The sequence below is a fragment of the Sphaerodactylus townsendi genome, linkage group LG12 (assembly GCF_021028975.2).
Source record: "Sphaerodactylus townsendi isolate TG3544 linkage group LG12, MPM_Stown_v2.3, whole genome shotgun sequence".
Classification (NCBI taxonomy): domain Eukaryota; kingdom Metazoa; phylum Chordata; class Lepidosauria; order Squamata; family Sphaerodactylidae; genus Sphaerodactylus; species Sphaerodactylus townsendi.
The window spans coordinates 49,427,687-49,450,034 of record NC_059436.1 but is presented as its reverse complement, the minus strand read 5'-3'; the positions used below and the strand labels follow the sequence as shown (position 1 = coordinate 49,450,034).

At 48.1% G+C, this 22,348-nt stretch overlaps 1 protein-coding gene across 2 annotated transcripts; it reads right to left on the bottom strand.

Moving 5' to 3' along the window:
* On the bottom strand, nucleotides 1-22,049 carry GTF3C5 (general transcription factor IIIC subunit 5). Of its 2 annotated transcripts, XM_048513454.1 has the most exons (12): nucleotides 21,887-22,049; nucleotides 19,262-19,478; nucleotides 17,781-17,979; nucleotides 12,641-12,836; nucleotides 9,905-10,009; nucleotides 8,506-8,620; nucleotides 7,725-7,805; nucleotides 6,994-7,091; nucleotides 4,617-4,699; nucleotides 2,941-3,083; nucleotides 741-920; nucleotides 1-624 (listed from the first exon to the last, which is right to left on the bottom strand). In XM_048513454.1, the coding sequence occupies exons 1-11, from the start codon at nucleotides 22,010-22,012 to the stop codon at nucleotides 760-762; spliced, it is 1,524 nt and encodes a 507-aa protein (XP_048369411.1). In that variant the 5' UTR covers nucleotides 22,013-22,049; the 3' UTR covers nucleotides 1-624; nucleotides 741-759. The 2 variants fall into 2 exon arrangements, with proteins under 2 accessions (XP_048369411.1, XP_048369410.1); XM_048513453.1 differs by having other exon boundaries at nucleotides 1-920.
* Between the last annotated feature and the right edge of the window lie 299 nt (nucleotides 22,050-22,348).

The window sequence follows — 22,348 nt, the reverse complement described above, 5'->3', positions numbered from 1 at the left end:
CAACATTACATATTTTATTTTAAAACCTTCATCAACGTTTTAAATGGCTCCTAGAAACTGCGGCTAAAGAACACAGCCTAGATGTGCTGAAAATGCAAGTATGCGCACACACACACAAACCCTGTCATTAACACAAAAGTCTATTACAAGAAGTCTGTTACAAGAAAAAGACAACATGAACATGAAAACAGGTTTGACAGAACTCGGTTTGTTTCAAAAAGCAGGGGAGTCCCAAGGACAGTCCGGAGCCCCCATAAAACCGGTCAAAAGCTACTCTGTTTGGATCGACCCGGTCCCTGCAGCGTGCAAAGCAAGAGGGCTCTGTTCATTTCCCCCGCCAGTGTTCAGGGATCCAGAAGACAGGCGTTCGTGTGACGACCGCAACAGCTGTCCTTGAGTACGCCTGCACGAGTCAGCGTTGGAATCTAATGTCCCCGGCCGAGGCAACGGCAGGCTGAGAAATAGCAGAGCAGCGCGTGGATGCCCCCTTGCAAAGGAACATGAGAAATGACAAGACACGATGATCTCCTGGCACGCAGTCAGGCACCAACTAACTCCACACAGGCGCATTCCTCTTGGGACAAACCCTGAGGCGGCGGGCCTGAGATGAATCCTAGTCAGGACCTGTGAAGGAGAGAGATGGATCGGCACGGATCAAGTCATGTCTGGAGACCAAGTGGGCTCACCGGATCACCCACAAAACGAGGGGAAGCCAAATCCCTTCCCAGCAAGAGGCTCACAATGTCAGCTCCGGAGGAATTACACGTAGTCCAAGATCTCTGTTTCCATTTCATTTTCGCTCCCGTCCGAGGGCTTGAATTCTTCCTCCTCCTCCTCTTCCTCCTCCTCCTCCTCCTCCCCAGACTCAAAGGTCAGCTGCTCTTTGCCCTCGTTTGCGTTTGATGCACTCGTGAACAGAGCTGAAACAAATCAGGGGAAAGGGCTGAACACGGGGCAGGTGAGGCCTCTCCGAGGCGTGCGGGACAAAGGCTAATGGGACCTGAGACCTTAGCATGTCTCTCGTTCGTTCAGAAATCCAGACCTGTAACCTGTTAGAAATGATCCAGGCTGAAAGCTGCCAAGATGCTGCGGGAGCTGCAACCATCAACTCCACAGAGGTCTCCGATCAGTTTCTCCAACTCAGGGCACCCCAACCTTTCTGAGCCTTTGGGCACCTTTGGAATTCTGATATAGCAGGGTGGATACAGCCACAAAATGGCTGCCACACAGTGGCTGATGCAGGAGAGGGAGCAAGCCACAAAATGGCTGCCACGGGTTACCTTCAGTCACACATCGAATGCCCTCGTGTCACAGAGGCCGAAGCAATGTTTCATAAAATCTGCAGAGCCAATCAAATCTCCAATCAGAAGCCTTGCTGGGCAAAAAACCAACCTGGCCCCACTCCTACTGTGAAAACACTCAGGGAGAACCAGGAAAGGTTTCTGTGGGTGCCAATGCTTTGGACACTCTGGAGAGCCAGTACAGCCCTCCACACCTGGGCATGGCAGACAGCAGTTTGCCATTTCCCCCTTACTCTGGTACCTAAATACTCCATATTTATTTGGGGGGGGGGGGACCATTCCACATTTATTTGGGGGAGGTGTGTACATGGACCATTACAGCCAGAGACTGCATATGTCTAATTTATTAAACAACTGCAGGCAGAAAGGTGTCTTAAGACCATTAAAAAGGAGCAGTCCTTGCAAACAATTCTCAATGTCTAAAGAGATGAAAGGGGACGGAGCAGAAGATTCAATCCTTTGGGAAAGATCACAGCGGGTTTCTCCAAACATTTTGAGCCTTTGGGCAACTTTGGAATCCTGCTACAGCATGGTTGGTTTAGCCACAAAACCCTGTCAGCGCCTCCTGACCAAGTCCCTGGACAGAATGAAGCCTCACCATCAGATGAGGAGCATTCCAGCAACTGGGTGCTGCCTTTCCTAACCTGCGGAACACATTCCAGCTGAGCTTTTATTACTGTGTTTTTAAATAACCTCCAAGCATCTTGGACAGTTTTGACTCCCTTGATTTTCCCTTTCAGCTTCTTGCTCACTATCCCCCTCATCTTTGAGACATTTCCCCTTCTGAAGGCGAATGTAACTACATTAGTATTTGTCACTTGCTCGCACGCAGAGATACTGAATCTGACAGCGTTGTGGAATTGATAATAAAACTGCAAAGATTGTCATGACCTTATATAAAGCAGTGGTGCGACTGCACTTGGAGTACTGTGTTCAGTTCTGGTCGCCGCATCTCAAAAAGGATATCAAGGAGATAGAAAAAGTGCAGAGAAGGGAAATGAGGATGATTGAGGGACTGGAGCACCTTCCTTATGAGGAGAGGCGGCAGCATTTGGGACTCTTTAGTTTGGAGAGGAGACGTCTGGGGGGGAATATGATTGAAGTCTATAAAATTATGCATGGGGTAGAAAATGTTGACAGAGAGAAATTTTTCTCTCTTTCTCACAATACTAGAACCAGGGGGCATACATTGAAAATGCTGGGGGGAGAATTAGGACTAATAAAAGGAAACACTTCTTCACACAATGTGTGATTGGTGTTTGGAATATGCTGCCACAGGAGGTGGTGATGGCCACTAACCTGGATAGCTTTAAAAGGGGCTTGGATAGATTGATGGAGGAGAAGTCAATTTATGGCTACCAATCTTGATCCTCTTTGATCTGAGATTGCAAATGCCTTAACAGACCAGGTGCTCGGGAGCAACAGCCACAGAAGGCCATTGCTTTCACCTCCTGCATGTGAGCTCCCAAAGGCACCTAGTGGGCCACTGCGAGCAGCAGAGTGCTGGACTAGATGGACTCTGGTCTGATCCAGCAGGCTTGTTCTTATGTTCTTAGGACAGGTGTCAGTAGTGAAGCAGGCAGCTTAAGAAGATAAGAGCAGAGGTGGATAGCTGGGAGGGGGGGAAAGGATGCCCTACCTGGCCTTTTGGCGCGGATGATCTGCTTGATCATGAGAGACATGGTGTCCCTCAGGTAATCACTGGTCTTGGGAAGGCACCAGCCATCCCGCTCCGTGCACACCGACTCCACGCCGTCGTTCCTGTGGATGATCTTCTGCAAGCTGAACAGAGACCAACCTCAGCTCAATCCCACCCAGGCAAAGAGAACTGAGCAACTCAGAGCAGTGCTCCGAACAGCTGGCCCTCCCCTTAAACCAGGGGTCTGCAACCTGCGGCTCTCCAGATGTTCACAGACTACAATTCCCATAAGCCCCGGGCCATGGACACCTGGAGAGCCACAGGTTGCAGACCCTGCCTTAAACGGACTGAAGAAAAGGAAGAGCTCTGAGCCGAAAAAAGCAAAGATCCATCATGCCCACAAATGCTAAGATGGGCACGCAACCCGTCAACTCGCTGGCTCCAGATTTAAACCTCCTCAGGGCTCCCTCGGACAGGTTTTTTCAGGGTTTAATCAGCAAACTGATGACTTCCCTCCCAAAAACCGAGCAGTCTTTGAAAGAAATGTTCTACACCATTTTGTTGCCTCGGTGATCGTCGGTTGCCTCGGATTCTGTCAGCTTTCGAGGCGACTTTTGCGTCAATCTGGTGCGCCATTTGCGTTGCACATGCGCCATTTGCGTTGCGCATGCGCAAACAGCATACCTCGGACTACGCCGATTTCGGTTTTCGTTGCGTGATTCCAAACGAGTCACGGACGAAAACCGAGGTTCCACTGGATATAAACATAGTGCAAGTCTGCACAGTTTATACATAGTTCACATTCAGCTATCCTTGGTGTAGAATTTTGATTTCTTCCTCTTATTCGTAAGACACCCACGCGCAGGCAGTCCAAGCAACCCATATCTTCCGTCTGCTCAGCCAGATCCTTTCGTGAACAGGGATGCCATAGGTCTACACCAAATCAGAGGCAAAACCGAGTTTGGAACGGCCTGTGGGAAGCGGTGGCCGAATCTCCCTGATGCATACGCTGGTATGGGGCACGGACTGGAAATCACGCACCTGTCACAGTAAGGTTTGCAGGAGTGCACCTGCCTGTATGAAGCGGCCCTCAGAGGCAACATGACACTTTAGAGCAGGAGGGCCAGAGGGAGAGAAGGGAGAAAGCCAGCCTCTTCCCCGTGCCCCTTACATGCCCCCTCACCGCCCCACCCCAGTTCTCCTCCTCTCTTTGATTTGGCATTGGTAAAGAGCCTGGATCTGGACAGACGAGACCACCTGGGCTCCCAACCATTCTCAGAAACTCAGCAGAGTCGACCCTGGCAAATACCTATCTCCAAGGAATGCCAGGGTCGTGACACCGAGGAAGGCACCGGCAAACCACCTCTGAACATCTCTTGCCTCAAAAACCCTACAAGGGCGCAGTGAATCAGCTGTGACTTGACAGCCAAAAAAGCATGCGCGCACAGCACTGAAACTTGAGGTTGGTTAAAGTCTCTTAAAAGGGGCCGACCAGCGCAGCTCAAATTGTCCCTCCCACTGCGGAAGTCCACTATTCCAACTTTTGAGATCATACTGATCCCCCCCCCCCCAAAAAAAAAAACCCCACACATTTTCAGGATGTGCATCAGCAACAGCACACACGTCGCAACACAGAGACAGAACACACAGCCGATTCCCAGGCTGGCTCTACGTACCATTCCACGTTCAAGTCACAGAGCTGGTAGAACATCTGTCGATAGGGAGGCAAGGACCCTTCTCGGAAGATGTAAATAGAATCCTAAAGTGGGAGGAGGGGGGAGAAACAGTTAAGTGGAGTTCCAAGTGGCTAGTCGGATTAGTGCGTACCACCTGAATAAAGGTGTCCAGGGGCACCTTAAAAACTAACACAATTTATCCCAGCACGGGGCTGAAGGATTCCCAGACTGTGGCTGTTTGCATGAACGGTCCCGGTAGGGGCAGGGAAGACAGCGCAGCGCTGCACCGTCGCCCGAACGCCTTATCTTCCCTCCGACCTTCCGGCGCATCGGCCAGGCCAGGGGACACACACCCCCTGCCCTGCGTGACAGCTGTGGAGTCGCAGGGCAGGGGGGGCGTGTTCCCAGGCCTGGACAACACGCCGGAAGGTCGGAGGGAAGGTAAGGCATTCGGGAAAGGGAGGATGGCGCCTTCCAGCCGCTGCCGTTCGCACGGCAGCGTTTGGAAGCCGCTGTTTCCAAAATACCTCGCCCAGGGAGCGAGGTTTGGAAACAGCGGCTTCGTGCCACTTGGGGGTTGCCAGGCCGCCGCTGCCGTGCGATCCCCTCCCCAGGAACGCTGTTTTTAGCGTCCCTGGGTTGCTGTATTCCGCCCGTGTGGAAACAGCCTCTGTTTCATCCCAATGGCTCTACTTCCGAAGAAGACCTTGGCTCAGCGTAGTGAAGGATGGGGAAGGGGGTGAGCTTGTCCATCACCATATTCTATTCAGCTCATCCGTTCTGAAGAATTCAGGCTGGGGGCACTCCTTCACGGCAAAAAAAACACAAAAACCTGTACCTTCCAAACACCTTTGCTACACATCTCTGTACCCTCTGAGACGTTCATTCGCATGCACGCCCAGCAGGACGGAAACCTATGATGTGTTTCTCATGCTTCTACGCTGGCTCTTCCTCCTTTAAAAAATTTCTGATCAACTGGGGGAAGAGGCAGGTTCGCAACGGTTTCCCCATCAATGTACTGTTGGAGGCTTTCGTGGCTGGAATCAACTGGCCGCTGTGGGTTTTCTGAGCTGTGTGGCCGTGGTCTGGTAGTCACTGCTCCTAACGTTTCACTCGCGTGGGCAAAACATTAGGAGCAAAAACTACCAAACCATGGCTACGCAGCCTGGAAACTCCACAATAGCCAGCTTCCCCATCTGGTCATTTACCTGTGCCATCTATCCACCCCACAGCTGCACGCAACACCAGACTCTCACTGGTCCAATCGCACCTCTACATCAAGTATGGTTACACCAGCGCGCTATCCTGGGCCCTTCTTTTCTCCATTACCTGCTCTACTCTCACTCTGTACCCATTTTCAGTGACCAAACAAAGAAGCAGCACCCAGAGAGATTTTACAGAGTGGTCACTGTCTGCTCTGTAAGGAGCCACGTGGCGTAGTGGTTAAGTGCTTGCGCTGCCACTCACGCGGTCAGGAGTTCGAGCCCCCTGTGGGTCAGACATCCTGGCAGCTGGCTCATGGCCAACTCAGCTATCCATCCGTTTCTTGGTCGGTAAATGAGTACCTAGCTCAGGGGTCTGCAACCTGCACAGGGGCTGATGGGATTTGTAGTCCATGAACATCTGGAGAGCCGCAGGTTGCAGACCCCTGACCTAGCTCATAGCTAGGGGGTAAAGAATAGAAGGGGGAAAGCAATGGCAAACTACCCCACAAAAACGGCTTGCCTATAAAATCACTGCTTGCAGTGGTACCCCAGGGTCGGACACGACTGAAGGGGAAACTTTACCTTACACTGTCCACTCTGGACATCTCATTCATCTAATCCAGGGGTAGGGAACCTTTAACACTCAAAGAGCCATTTGGACCCGTTTTCCACGGGAAAAGAAAACACTTGGAGCCGCAATTAATTTTTGACATTTAAAATAAAGATAACACTGTATATATTGGTTTTTTTTACCTTTTACTCCACTCATTCTGAGAAGCGCATGGATGCGTCCGCCCTGCTGCCTGCAGGGCGGGCAAGGATGGGGCCAGTGGCTCAGCCTTGCCGGCCGCCGGGAAAGCGCCCGCCCTGCTCCAACGGGGCGGGCGAGAGGGGAAGCCCGCGGCGCGGCCCAGCCGGCTGTGGGCAATGGATGCGCCCGCCCTGCTGCCTACAGGGCGGGCAAGGATGAAGCCAGCGGCTCAGCTCGTGGAGCCGCAGTGCAACGGCAGAAGAGCCGCATGCGGCTCTCGAGCCGCAGGTTCCCTACCCCTGATCTAATCTAAAACCTCTATAAGCCAGGAAAGGACGTCAGCCACCAAGAACCACATCTTCTTCCAACGACATCTGGACAAGGAAGTAGGAAGGATATGCATGCAGTAAGCAAGGCTTACCTTCAGTTTGTAGTTGCCAAACGCTGGCTTTCTTGGGCCGGGGGTCCCAGACGTGCTCAGCCCTTGCTTTAGGTCTTGGATGCCAGCGGTGTGAGCTCCTGAAAAAGGGAGAAGAGGTTCAAATTGCAACAGGACATTTGTCATTTGGGCAGGGGAATCTCATGGTGTCGTAACAAGGATAGAAGAATGCTTGCATAACAGCTTTGCAACACTGATCTAATCAACACTGCATTAACATAATACATGCAGAACGTTAATGGTAAACAATAGTAGTTAGACTATATACGGTTGAAAATCTCCTGGATACATCTACAACATACACAGGAACGATCATGATCCAATGCTGCATATCATCTTACCGAAGGTTTGTGCTGCATCTCTGAGCACATAAAATGCTGCCACAAAAAACAATCTCTTTCATTGGGAAAAAATAACATATTCCACTGGAGGTTTTTCCCACCGAACACTCCCCACCTTTCCCAATTGTTCCCAACAGAAAAACTGAGGTGGGAGAAACCGCCTCCCCCAAACGCTTCTCCAAAAGGTTTTCCGCTTCCCTTCCTCCCTTCCCAAAGTCTTCATCTCTCTATGCACAGCTCATTCAGAGACTGCCAACGAGGCAGCACGAGTGGCTCACAGAAGACGCCGTATTCATATTCCTTGCGAGAACCCAAAGCAACAAGCACACCGCCGCTCCGCCCGGCTCTGGCCTCGTGCTCACAGAGCCCTACCTGGTTTTTTCAGAGTGATGGGCAGGCTGTAGTTGTAGGTGCTGCGTTTCGCTTTCACGGGCATGTCGTTCGGAGCATATCCTGCAGAAAACACATTTTTTGTGAAGGAGGCAGCAGGAAGGGCATCTTCAAGGGATGCTGTTTTGCTGTCTTGTTAGTGGGAGAGCTGAGCAAACCAAGGGCTCCCAAAACTACCCCTGCAGGGCCGCTGGAGTGGTTTTCGAACGGCATCCAGACAGCTTTGCCGGTCTTCTCCGTTTCCATTGCCCCCCACGCTGCCACCAGGGATGCCGGGTGTTCAGGTGAACAAGGGGCGACATCACTCCTTTCCCACAATCCTTTGCAACATGCAAAAGGTTCCAAGGCGCATATATCAGAGCGAGCACCTTACAAGGAAGGCCCTTATGAAACAACCTTTGGACACCACTTGCGTTCTACAAAGGATTTGTTTGCAAAACTTAGAGAACTGACTCTTCACTCCACAAGTCTGTGGAATACGATTTGCAGCAGAAGGGGGCAGGGGTGAAGTTTAACCTTTGTTGATGCTCTCGGCCAAGGGGTCTGCAACCTGCGGCTCTCCAGATGTTTGGATGGGCACACCGTGGGCATGATGCACTAGAAGGCTGCTCGAGCCATTAAGAGAGATCACCCACATATTTTCAGATTTGCCTTAGCAACAACCAAACATGCTATTTATTTAAAAAAAAAGCTTATGGTTCTTCCAGCTATTTCACAATTCATGAATGGGGCAGCCCTTTTGGCTGCTGGTTCCTGTTTTTACCATATTTCATTCCACAGCGAATTCTAAAATCCAGGACCTGGTAGATCTTTGCTTCTGGGTGTTTCCTGGGATCATAACCAAAGCGGACCCACATGCTCCTCCAGGGACCTGTCAGCTAAAGGAGGACAAGCAAAATGCGGTTACAAGACAGAGGAGAGAAGCCGATTTCTGATTCTGTGCAAAAGAGCTTGCTGAGACAGACAACTCCAAAACCTGCATTCTCAGCCCCAGACTGAAAATATCATTCAATTGACATACATTTGACCCCTAGCTACAAACACTGAGTTGTCTAGTTAATGAGGATACATTTACATGGCACTCAACTCTAAAGCGCTTCAACTTCCTCCCCACAGATATCACAACAATCCTGTATAGTAGGTCAATATTATCCACATTCTGCACAGTGGCAGGCCTTGACGAATTTTCTTTGGCTTGAGGAGCTAGCCCCTCATTTTTTAAAAAAATAAATTTTATTTTCATATAATACAAGAGTAACATGGAAAGTAATACACATGACCGGTTTCAGTCTTCCATAATAAACAAGGAAAGAAAAAGAGAAAAGAAAAAAAAGGGAAAAAAAGATTACAATATTGTCCACCTATTTCTATCTTCCGTAACTTAGTCACATAACTTTCAAAAAAGGTTCTGCTAACTGTCGGAATCTAATTAGGTTTCTCCAAAGGAGGAGATTTCATTATTAATTCTAAGCATCAAAATTCCTTGTATGAAACAATCCGGTCAGAAGAAAAGAAGGGAGAAAAAGGGATTAAAAATAGAGTCAGGTAAAGCTACTAGATAAGAAGTAAAAGGTTGTTAAAAGAGATTTTGGTGCTCCTTATCTGAGTACCATCTATAATATTAAATCATGTTAGAACCTGCATTCTCAGCCCTAGACTGTAAATATCACTCAAATGACATACATTTGACCCCTAGCTACAAAAACTGAGTTGTCTAGTTAATGAGGATACTTAACATTTACATGGCACTCAACTCTCAAGCACTTCAACAAAGCCTCCCAACAGATATCACAACAATCCTGTATAGTAGGTCAATATTATTCACGTTCTGCACATAGGCAGGCCTTGACGAATTCTCTTTGGCTTGAGGAGCTAGCCCCTCATTTTTCAAGCCTTCAGGACTTTAAAATGTGAAGACCATATTTTCTAATTATTGCTTCCAGAAAACCTAACCCTATTTACAAGGGCTCATTCCGCACATGCAGAATAATGCACTTTCAAACTGCTTTCAGTGCTCTTTCAAGCTGTGCAGAATAGCAAAATCCACTTGAAAACAGTTGTGAAAGTGGTTTGAAAACGCATTATTTTGCGTGTGTGAAAGGGCCCAATGAACCACTGTGGCAAAAACACAATACTGCGACACCACCCGAAACACAACTCACCATGTAGTAAGCTACATAGGGCAGAAGGAACTTCAGTTTGTCTGGATGAATGCTGATATTGGCCTTCACAGCATTGCGAGACCAAACAGGACGGACCTCAAACAGCTACAAAGAAATACAAGAACACATGACGGAGAAGACTTAAAAGACAGAAACTCACCCACTGAGGGAACCCCCTCCCCTTACTAATCATCACACTGAGATACCTCTTTTAAAGCAGCAAGAAAACCATTAAGAGGGAGAGGCGATCACCTTTATATAGCGTCAAAATCGAGGGATGTAATTGTACCTCTATATAACCTTTACATGGTGTCACTATAGGACAGTGGTGGCAAACCTTTGGCACTCCAGATGTTATGGACTACAATTCCCATCAGCCCCTGCCAGCATGGCCAATTGGGAATTGTAGTCCATAACATCTGGAGTGCCAAAGGTTCGCCACCACGGCTATCGGAGTATAGCGTCAAGATCAAGGGATGCAATTGTACCTCTCTATTCTGCATTGGTTAGACCTCATCTGGAATATTGTGTACAGTTCTGGGCACTGCAATTCAAGAAGGATATTGACAAGCTGGAACTGGTCCAGAGGAGGGCAACCAGAATGGTAAAAGGTCTGGAGTCCGTGCCCTACAAAGAGAGGCTTAGGGAGCTGGGGATGTTTAGTTTGGAGAAGCGAAGGTTAAGGGGGGACACGATAGCCATGTTTAAATGTTTGAAGGGATGCCATGTCGAAGAGAGAGCAAGCTTGTTTTCTGCTGCATCACAGACTAGGACACGGAGTCATGGATTCAAGGTGCAGGAAAAGAGATTCCACCTAAACATTAGAAAGAACTTCCTGACCGTCAGGGCTGTTCAACAGTGGAACTCACTGCCGGAGTGTGGTGGAGTCTCCTTCTTCAGAGACTGGATGGCCATCTGTCAGGGGGGCTTTGATTGGGTGTTCCTGCATTGCAGGGGGTTGGACTTGATGACCCTTGGGCAGTGGTGGGATCCAAAAATTTTAGTAACAGGTTCCCATGGTGGTGGGATTCAAACAGTGGCGTAGCGCCAATGGGGCTGGGCGTGGCACGACGGGGGCGTGGCCAGGCATTCCGGGGGCGGGGCATTAATAATTTCTCGGTTACTGTAAAAAACTCTTACTGTAAACAAGAAGTTCCTAATTTCCAGCTGGTATCTTTCTGTCCATCATTTAAACTCATTATAGCAAGTCTACTGCCAACAGAAACAACGACTTCTCCTCTAATTGACTGCCTGTCAAATACTTCATACTTTCAAATACTTAATTTTGTTTCTAGAAATCAAAAGAAGGAGACTTTCCTTAAACAAGGACCTTGACCATATTTCTAAAACATGTTTTTAAAACAGCCCAACCAGGAGAATTATCCCGTTTTCTACCTTCGCTAACCAGCCACATAGGCAACAACAGGCCTTTATAATTTGTGGACCTAATGGAATTTCTAACGGAAAAGCAGACCCAATTCGTAACCCCCTCTCGGCACACACAAATAATTAGTAACCCACTCTCGGGAACTGGTGAGAACCTGCTGGATCCCACCTCTGCCCTTGGGGTCCCTTCCAACTCTGATTCTAACCTCCAGCTGGTTCCCAAAAGCCAAATGGAATTTCAATGAACTGGCAGATCGTTACAATGTGTTATAACGCCGTGTGTTATTACGCCTCAGCACAATAGCAACCACTGACATTCAGAAAAGTCTGAATAAGTCCTCCGGGAGCACAACAGGAGGGAAAAGGCAACTGATGAAGGGAAGGGTGCACATGATGCCCACACAGACGCTCCATTGACAGTGCACATGCCTCTGCCATCGCTGATGATACCAGGGAAACAGAGAACCCCCACTTCGTTGGTACAGCCCCTGCCTGGCTATTTCTCTCTCTTCCTTCTGTAGGCTTAGGCCCCCTCTGTCGACTAGACAGAAGCACATCCAGGGCTCCTGCCAACAACACTTCTGACAACAGAGAGTTGCAGAAAGCCTCAGCTTTCTAAGGAGCACATTGGCAGGATGAGCAAATTTCCAAGATGCACATTCCAAAATAACACGGGAATATACGTAGAAAAAAAGAGAGCTAGATTTATATTTGAGTCTCCTTACAGGGGCTGACAATCTCCTTGCCCTTCCCCCCTCACAACAAACACCCTGTGAGGTAGGTGGGGCAGAGGAGAAGAAGAAGAAGAAGAAGAAGAAGAAGAAGAAGAAGTAGAAGAAGAAGAAGAAGAAGAGGAGGAGTAGTAGTTTGGATTTATATCCCCCCTTTCTCTCCTGTAGGAGACTCAAAGGGGCTGACAATCTCCTTGCCCTTCCCCCCTCACAACGAACACCCTGTGAGGTAGGTGGGGCAGAGGAGGAGGAGGAGGAGGAGGAGGAGGAGGAGAAGAAGAGGAGGAGGAGGAGTTTGGATTTATATCCCCCTTTCTCTCCTGTAGGAGACTCAAAGGGGCTTACAATCTACGTGCCCTTCCCCCCTCACAACAAACACCCTGTGAGGTAAGTGGGGCTGAGAGAGCTCCAATGAACTGTGACTAGCCCAATGTCACCCAGCTGGCATGTGGTGGAGTGCACAAGCTAATCTGATTCACCAGATAAACCTCCACGGCTCAAGCGGCAGAGCAGGGAATCAAACCCGGTTCCTCCAGATTAGAGTACACCTGTTCTTCACCGCTATGCCACTGCTGCTCCGTAAATAACACAAAGACAGGACCTGTTAGGGTCACCCTACTTTTCTCAGTTCTTCTTCTGCTTTGCGATCGACGGCGTTGCTGCAAACTTTCTTCCAGGTCTGCTCGGCTCCATCTAGCGGCTTTGCAGGGATCTCTTCCTCCTCAAAGGTGACGAAGACAGCATTGTGGGGCCGACGAGCCCGGCTGAGTCCTATCAGGTTCTCGCTTGACACTGGTGGGTTTTGATATCCTTCCCTAAGGATCAAGAGAGGGGAAAAGATGGCAAATCCAATTTTATTTAACAATTAGCCAAGTTGTGTAATGTAATTTAACTCTGTGGTCCATGTTATGTAATTTCACAAATTATTTTTTATTTACCAAAATGGTTTCCTTTCTCCTATCAGTAACCAAGAATGAACAGGAAAATTGCATTTTAGATTGCCATCAAACACATTAACTATATTTCTTTCTGGGGTGCTGTGTGGTTTCCGGGCTGTATGGCCGTGTTCTAGCAGCATTCTCTCCTGACGTTTCGCCTGCATCTGTGGCTGGCATCTTCAGAGGATCTGATGGCCGTGTTCTAGCAGCATTCTCTCCTGACGTTTCGCCTGCATCTGGGGCTGGCATCTTCAGAGGATCTGATGGCCGTGTTCTAGCAGCATTCTCTCCTGATGTTTCGCCTGCATCTGTGGCTGGCATCTTCAGAGGATCTGATACTATCAGATCCTCTGAAGATGCCAGCCACAGAATCTGGCTTATCAGAAGAATGCTAAATATCAACCTCCCCAACTTCCTGTCGAACCACACTGGTAGCCCCAGTGATTCCAGCCGTGAAAGCCTTCGACAATATATATTTCTTTCCATTTCAGGGGAAAGCGTAGAATCAATGTGGAAGCCGATGGAGAAAGCCCGTTGCTCATAAACATAAAGGCCGCTTTATGCTTAGTTTTAAAAAAGATAAATTGATTTATTTGAGGAGGTGCGTGGAAAAGTATATTATACTGTTATTGACTGATGTGAAACAGAAATAAAATCACTTTTACTTCTAGAAAGATTAAAAAGGAAGAATGGAAATGGAAAGTCAAATGTTTTGCATTTCAAAGGCAGAGCTAGAACAGGAATAGCTTGAAACAAGAAGAAAGGATTTCCTTTCCAACTCCATCCATTTACGGGTACTACTGATTTCTATATACCCCTGTTGACACAAACATTCCAAGTTATTACTGATCCTCTTTTTGAATCTTGAATGGTAGTGGAGGCATTTTTGCAAAGCCAGGACTTTAAAAAATGTTGCAAGTCCTGTTTGTTTGGACTGACAATTGGAGCTCAAGCAGAGGTGGGATCCAGCAGGTTCTCACGGGTTCCCAAGAGTAGGTTACTAATTTTGCCACGTGATTTTTGCCTTAGTTACGCCCCTCCTCTCAGCAGTAGCGAGCAGAACTGGAAGCAGTCTAGCAGGAGGTGCACCGGCGTGCGTGGCAGCCTGCGCCTGCGTGCATTCGTTTCCCGCCCAAGGACCGGTGAAACGACTGAGTCCTTGCCACAGCCCCGCCCCGGAATGCCCAGCCCCCGGAATGCCCAGCCATGCCCCCGGCGTGCCACGCCCAGCCCCATTGGCGCTACGCCACAGTTTGAATCCCACCACCATGGGAACCTGGTACTAAAATTTTTGGATCCCACCACTGAGCTCAAGGTTTAGTCCGGAAGAGAGAAAAACTTTATGGAATTAGGGCAGAAATAGGTGCAACACTCAACACAGGGTTACTTTCAAACTTCCTCTCTGCTCTTCCTGCAACACTGAGAGGCCTCTACTGAAGTTACACAGTAACCACACTGCACACTTCTTTACACACAAACACACACTCCTTTATAACTGACTCACTCTGGCAGGGGCAGGAAAACACCATGGGAAAGTTTGATTTGCATGTTTCAGAAAAAGATGTGGAGAATCCAACACAATTCTGCCCTAACCCTCTTTTACTGATTTTGATTCCCTTCCTGAGCCTTTGGGAAACAAATGGGTACCCCTGAACATTTCTCAAGGGAAAAGTTGCTTTCCAAGATAGAACTGTACAGTTTCCAAGAACCCAGAAGAGGTAGAGAGCGTATATAAAGAAACAGATCACTTAAAGGGTGGCTGAATATTGACCTCTTTTCGTTGGCTCAAATGAAGGCCAACAGTGAGAAAAATCCAAGGTGCTGTTGTGGGAGAGATTACAGATGTTACCTTTACTGTGTGAAAAGCAACCACGATTGTGCAGCGGGGTCTCTCTTGGCCAATGCCAGCTGAAAGATTGTGGGGTATCTGGGCCAGATATTAGCAATTATTCACATCCTGGAGTTTGGCTGGTGGGACAGGAGCAGCTGTGTGTAGGATGGGATTACGCTTTTTGAAGAAGTGTACGTATTTCCCTTCGCAACTCGTTATATACTCCCATTGTGCATACAGAATAAAGAGGAGTTGGGCCTGGGTTCAAAAACAGTGCGGATTCTGAAATGCCTAAAGAATATACAAGATTCTGAGACAGCTGCTATAGGCGCTCAGTGAGTGTCTACTCCAGCCATCCTTGTGGGGAAATGAAGGTGAAATATAGGACTGTTGGCTCGCTCTTAAAATGTATGTTAAAGGGTTGGAAGACGGACAAATTCAGCTGGTTTGGCAATAGTCCACAGTTGGCTACTAACTTGTTCTGCTGCTATGGAACAAAGCTGTTAGTTCGACTTTTCCCTCAAGTTCATCATTTAAAGAAACAGATGGGAGTATTGTTGAAGTATTGTTAAACACCAACAAGTTGAAATATTGTTAAACACCAACGTGTGATTGGTGTTTGGAATATGCTGCCACAGGAGGTGGTGATGGCCACTAACCTGGATAGCTTTAAAAAGGGCTTGGATAGATTTATGGAGGAGAAGTCGATCTGTGGCTACCAATCTTGATCCTCCTTGATCTCAGATTGCAAAGGCCTTAGCAGACCAGGTGCTCAGGAGCAGCAGCAGGCCATTGCTTTCACATTCTGCATGTGAGCTCCCAAAGGCACCCTGTGGGCCACTGCGAGTAGCAGAGTGCTGGACTAGATGGACTCTGGTCTGATCCAGCAGGCTAGTTCTTATGTTCTTAAGGTTTCATGGCCAGAATCAACAGGGATTTCTGGGCTGTGTGGCCCGCCTGGTAGTTTTTGCTCTTAACATTTTGCCTGCATCTATGTCTAGCATCTTCAGAAAAACACATCTTACCATGGCATACCTCAGAAGATGTCAGCCATAGATGTAGGTGAAACATTAGGGGCAAAAACTTCCAGACCACAGCCACACAGCCTGCAAAACCCACAACATACAGATAGGAGGTTAGTAAGCTAGTAACCTGGATAGCTTTAAAAGGGGCTTGGGCAGATTTATGGAGGAGAAGTCGATCTCTGGCTACCAATCTTGGTCCTCCGTGATCTGAGATTGCAAAGGCCTTAGCAGACCAGGTGCTCGGGAGCAGCAGCAGCCGCAGAAGGCCATTGCTTTCACATCCTGCATGTGAGATCCCAAAGGTATCTGGTGGGCCACTGCGAGTAGCAGAATACTGGACTACATGGACTCTGGTCTGATCCAGCAGGCTCTTTCTTATTTTAAGCTCCTGTTGTGGGTAATTTAAATTATCACTGGAAATTCCACACACACTCTTTGCTTTGGGGATTTGAGGGGGGGGGGGACAGTCTGCCTTGATAAAACTAAACATTGTACCTCCCCCAAAAAGTTAGTTTTACATATTAAAATCAAAATGCAGTGACCACACATAAAACCCACTCACCACACCCAAACCAACCAACATAACATCAGAAAAATCAGGATACACTTGCTTGGTAAGAAGAAAAAAAGTTTCAAACATACCAAACGCAATTAAATCTTTCAAAGTACTTAAGCAGTTCTCGAAACTGTTAAATTGTCAACTACAGAAGACCAGGGTGAAAGACAAGCCATTCCTTATTTTAAAAATACTCTAGTCACAAAATTACAACTTTCTCCCACTAGATCCCATTTAAGGATTGTTCATACAGACAGTGCTCCAGCTATATGGAACTGTAGGAAAGAATCACCAATTGGAAAAACTCAAACCTCCACCTGGGGCAAGAATGGCTGACAGAAGAAACAAAACCGCCACCACATTTGTAGTAAAACAGGCAACCAGCCACACTGTACAAAACCCTGCCACATCATCAGCTCAGCTGCACAGTTCTGTCCCTCCCTCGCTGCCCTGCCTGACCCCCGAACAGTGTTTGGTTTCCCCTGGTGGCAGAGAGGGACAACCAAATCCTGGCAGTTCTATGTTCCTCAGGTGCTACCAAGAAACAGGAAAGAGAGGAAAAACCAATCGGGCCCCACAGACATTACAGATATAAGAAAGAGCCTGCTGGATCAGACCAGAGTCCATCTAGTCCAGCACTCTGCTACTCGCAGTGGCCCACCAGGTGCCTTTGGGAGCTCACATGCAGGATGTGAAAGCAATGGCCTTCTGCTGCTGCTGCTCCCGAGCACCTGGTCTGCTAAGGCATTTGCAATCTCAGATCAAGGAGGATCAAGATTGGTAGCCATACATCGACTTCATAAATCTGTCCAAGCCCTTTTTAAAGCTATCCAGGTTAGTGGCCATCACCACCTCCTGTGGCAGCATATTCCAAACACCAATCACACATTGCATGAAGAAGTGTTTCCTTTTATTAGTCCTAATTCTTCCCCCCAGCATTTTCAATGTATGCCCCCTGGTTCTAGTATTGTGAGAAAGAGAGAAACATTTCTCTCTGTCGACATTTTCTACCCCATGCATAATTTTATAGACTTCAATCATATCCCCCCTCAGACGTCTCCTCTCCAAACTAAAGAGTCCCAAACGCTGCAGCCTCTCCTCCTAAGGAAGGTGCTCCAATCCCTCAATCATCCTCGTTGCCCTTCTCTGCACTTTTTCTATCTCTTCGATATCCTTTCTGAGGTGTGGCGACCAGATCTGAACATAGGACTCCAAGTGCGGACAGCGCTCCAAGAGTTTCACTCACACCCAGGTGCCTCTGTCCATAGCTGCAGACAGTAAATGCTTTGTGCCCACAGTTAATGACAAAGCACACTGGCGGTTTCCAACAATAAACGCTCCGCAGGCTGCCTCCCATCCAAAGCCTACCCTTAACGCGACTTTGCTCTCAGCGCAAGAGAGCCACTGACCGATGCTGTGTTTCCGGCCGGTAGTGATAATCCATAGGAGTGTCCAAGCGCGAGAAAAGGGGCGGAGGGATGTAGAGTGGCAAGTCGCTCATGAAGAATTCCTCTTTCTCCGGCTTGAGCATCAACACCTTGTCATACATGGAGGTTTGCTCGCCTCTGGGCCCAGAGTGCATGGCCAAATACTGGAAATCGGACATCCCTGCACATTGCGAGAGAAAGGAGGGTGAGAATCCGCTCCGAGATGGACAGCTCCTTTCGCCACACATCGAAGGAAAGGGGAAACAAAGGGACCCCTTGCTCCACGCTACTTAAGCAGTATCATAAAGTGAGGAATATTGTCAGTCGGTATAAGACAGTGGTGGCGAACCTTTGGCACTCCGGATGTTATGGACTACAATTCCCATCAGCCCCAATTGGCCATGCTGGCAGGGGCTGATGGGAATTGTAGTCCATAACATCTGGAGTGCCAAAGGTTTGCCACCACGGGTATAAGATAACACATACAGTCGATTCCTCGTCACTAACAAGATGCCCTACCCAGTAACATGAATGTGCATGGCAACGCAACTGAGGAGTTATCTATGTACTACGTTTATACCCCACTTTTCTCTCCAACGGGAACCCAAAATGGCCCTTTCTCCATTTGGTCCTCACAATAACCATGTCAGGTAGCATAAGCTGGGAGTGTATGACCCATGGAAGCTCCTGGGTGACCATGAGCCAGAGTGGAGATTTGAACCTGAGCCTCCCAGATGTATAGTCCAACACTCTAACCACTATGCCATGCTGGCCCCCACAGCTGCAGCTTCAGCTGAGAGAGCAGTTGGCTACCAGGCTCAGCTTCCCTCCGGTGTCCCTTGTTGCCCTTTTGCCAACTGCTTTCCATATCTTCCTCTCTTCAGCCAAGTTCAGACTGAGTCTAAGTTGAGAGTGTAGTTCAGTGTATATTCAACTTTGTTCATGCTGAAGAGTTCATATTGTGTAACCTTGATACTGCTAAAGTAAAACTTTCCTATGGAAAGAACATCTTCCATGGAGTATTCTTTTCCAAAGTGCTAGGAGGCTGCAGTGAATGCAAGAAGACTATAGACCAGGGGTCTGCAACCTGTGGCTCTCCAGATGTTCATGGACTACAAATCCCATCAGCCCCTGCCAGCAGGCCAATTGGACCAGGGGTCTGCAACCTGCGGCTCTCCAGATGTTCATGGACTACAAATCCCATCAGCCCCTGCCAGCAGGCCAATTGGACCAGGGGTCTGCAACCTGCGGCTCTCCAGATGTTCATGGACTACAAATCCCATCAGCCTCTGCATGGCCACATGTTGCAGATCCCTGCTGTAGACCTTCTCATCTTACCAGAGTAGCTCTGCTTTAAACTCTGCTGATAGAGACCATACTGGACTAGATGGGCCACAAGTCAGACTGCGCATAATGCAGCTCCACATGTTCATGCAACAGACAGGTCCAACCAGAGTTATTACCTTGAAACTTATAGACGGTGGTAACAATCCCGAGGATCTCGACATCAAACTTGACGTCTTCTTCAGACTCTCCTGCGTCTGTCCGCTTCTTCCTGGTGATCCTTTTCACTTTAAGCAGCATGGAAGATGTCGGAAAGCGGTTGGCACACATCGGGTGGCAGTAGGGGTCCTTGGGGCGGAAGTAAAGCTCGAGTCTTCTGTTAGGGTCAGCATAAATCTAAAGGGAATGTTCATTACCCATTAAGTAACAATGGCCAGATCCAAGCTATGATCCTCCAGACTCACCCTGAACTCCTACCCCAAAGAACAACAATTTGAAGGGAAGAACCGGGTTTGATTCCTCACTCTGCCACTTGAGCTGTGGAGGCTTATCTGGGGAATTCAGATTAGCCTGTGCACTCCAGCACACGCCAGCTGGGTGACCTTGGGCTAGTCACAGTTCTTCTGAGTTCTCTCAAACCCTCCTATGATGGGAACTGTAGTTCATAACATCTGGAGGGCCGCGAATTTGACACCTAAACCTCCGCACATTATTGTGTGGGTGCATAATCAGGTAGGGCAGGAATCAGGATTCCGTGTAGTTTCTGCATCAGAACCACAGGGATTTCCAACCACAGGGATTTATCATGGCAAAGAATGCCTCGAAACACACACAAGAGGCCTCACTTCTCTCAGAGATCTGGGTCTTAAAGACAGGACTTCCCCAAAGTGAGACTGGGCAGGCGGCTTCAAAGACAAACCAGCAAGCTGGAGTTCCACCGTTCTTCCTTTCACACATTAGTAGAAAAATTTGAGAAATAAAGTTTCAGCTGGGCAGCCATGTTGGTCTGCTGAAGGACACCAAGATTTGCATCCAGTAACACCTTAAAAACCAACTGTTTTATCTCTCTCTCCCCCCCCCTCCCCCATGTAATACGCTGAAAGTCCACTAAGCTAACCAGAACCTGAACTGGTCTCGTGCAAGTTTCAAGATGAGTGGAACGTAAATTCCATATGCCTGTTGTGGAGAACTTGAGTCTATCATTTTAAATTTCTCTATTTTGTAGCTTGTTTGGCTAAATGTAGAGCCCCAGCTGTAGAGCATGTTCCTTTTATTTAGGACTCAAATGATTAACACCTGTTAGCAACTTTTGACTTTTGCCAAGCTGACTCAGCTAATTATCAGGAAAAGAATTATTGGTCCGTTCACATCAGCTGACAGATAATTTCTGTATAATCTGCCTTTCAGCATTTCATTAGCCTACCTTTCTATCTTTCTTTATTCTTGCTGTTGCTCTGTTTGTAAACTCTGCCTGTTATTTATCTATGTTTTAGGTCGTTAATCTCTGCCAGTGGATATTTTTAGTTATAGTTAAGTGTTTAGTCTCTGCTTGCATTTTGTTGTAACAAAGCTGCGCTACCGGAAATTTTAAGTTATTGTTTTAACTTTTACTTTTGCATTCTCAGTTTATTGAGCAGGTGCAGAACTCAATAAACATCAAAATATATTTTTCTAAGAACCGTTTTGTTTTCAGTGATTTTTGCACGCTTAATAACAAAATCCCAACCCACGTTTGTTATGAAGGAGTGGCCGGAAGCAAGCTCTTCCGTTACACCTGTGCTTCCAAAATACACAACAGTTTGCATGAGCAGCAATGATTTGAAGCCGTCAGGGATTGTAGTGTGCTCTGAAAACTCTGGCTGCTGTAAAACACATCTGGGTTCCAGTGAGCTTAGTGGACTTTCAGCATATCACACAGGATCTTTGCTTTGTACTACACAGGGATTTTATCAGTGTTATTGGGGTCTGTATTTCAGATACCTTGTGGTACTGTTGCATTGCTTATGGATTTGGACACATGTTCTACTTGTAACAAACACTTCATCTGAAAATAGACAGCAATTTCTGTGAGCCTTCTTTAGTGTAATAGCTATTGTGTTAGCCCACATACAGGCAGGCAAAGGGAAACCTCCTCTGAACATCTCCTACTTTGAAAACCCTACAGGTCAGGTGCGATGTGATGGTGTGCGCGTGCATACACACACACCCTGGTATACACAGGTCGCAGAGAATCTAACTCTTTAACACATGTGCCCTCAAGAGCAATGGTTGCATTGCCAAACTCCAGGTTATCGAAAACAGGACTGCAAGGTTTGCTCAGGGTCAGACTCCGTGATGGAGAGTGTGTCCCCTGGCAGATAAGGTGATCCTTTGAAGACTAGGAGGCCGCCCCAGGTGAACAAGGGGCGGAGCCTGATCAACATGTGGGCGGGGCTATCATCAAAGGTTTTTTAAAGAAAACATTTTTTGAAATGCACTAACTACCCCAAAGCTCAATTCAACTATCAAAGTCACAACCTCGCAGTTAAGACAAAGAAAAGAAACCACACTGTAATGCACAAACAAACAGCCCGTTCCTCTCCCCCCACCCACCCACCCACCCTTCAACCCTTCAACCTCAATAGGAGTCTCAAACCGGCACTTTTCACTAACAGTGAAGCTGGCAAGACCTCCCAGGAGCATGTGCAGAGTACAGCGCCTTGCTCTCCCCCATTTTTACATAAGGGGCGGGGCTTCCAAAGTTCCAGCCTCTCTTCGTCGGGGAGAAAAGCCTGATGAGGGGCCGAAACGGGCCCGGGCCTTACCCGAGAGACTCCTTCTTCGCCCCCCAGAGTCAGCAGCATCTTGCCCGCATCCCGCACCACGCCGGGGTACTCCACGGACACCAACCGCTTGTCGCGCCGCAGCTGTGGGGTCATCGCGCCCGCCATTTTCTCCCTCGGGAAAACGCCGCGGTCCCGCTCTTAAAAATACCCCGACGCTACGCAGCAACCCGATCCCGGCTTCTACAGTTCCGAGGAAGAAGCGTTCCTATTAGGCTGTAAAGCTCCCGCCGGGCTGGGAGAAACTATGACTCCAGCACTTCCGGTCTCGCAAAGGCTTCTGGGGGCTGTAGTTTTTTTAACCCACTGGCCAATGCTGTGTCTTTGGAACCACCATTCTTGAAAATGAAGGGAGATATGGTGGAAGGGATGATCTTTTAAAAGTGGAGCTCAAAAGCCTGGACATCACCCACTAGTCCATCACTTTCAGCCCACCCCCCACAT

Excerpts from the sequence above, each read along its gene's own strand:
- GTF3C5 (XM_048513453.1), bottom strand. The coding sequence starts at position 22,012 with ATGGCGGGCGCGATGACCCCACAGCTGCGGCGCGACAAGCGGTTGGTG. Across the intron at positions 8,621-9,904 it reads CCTATGTAGCTTACTACATG|CTGACAGGTCCCTGGAGGAG; the intron begins GTGAGTTGTGTT and ends GTCCTCCTTTAG. Across the intron at positions 7,092-7,724 it reads CATCACTCTGAAAAAACCAG|GAGCTCACACCGCTGGCATC; the intron begins GTAGGGCTCTGT and ends TCCCTTTTTCAG.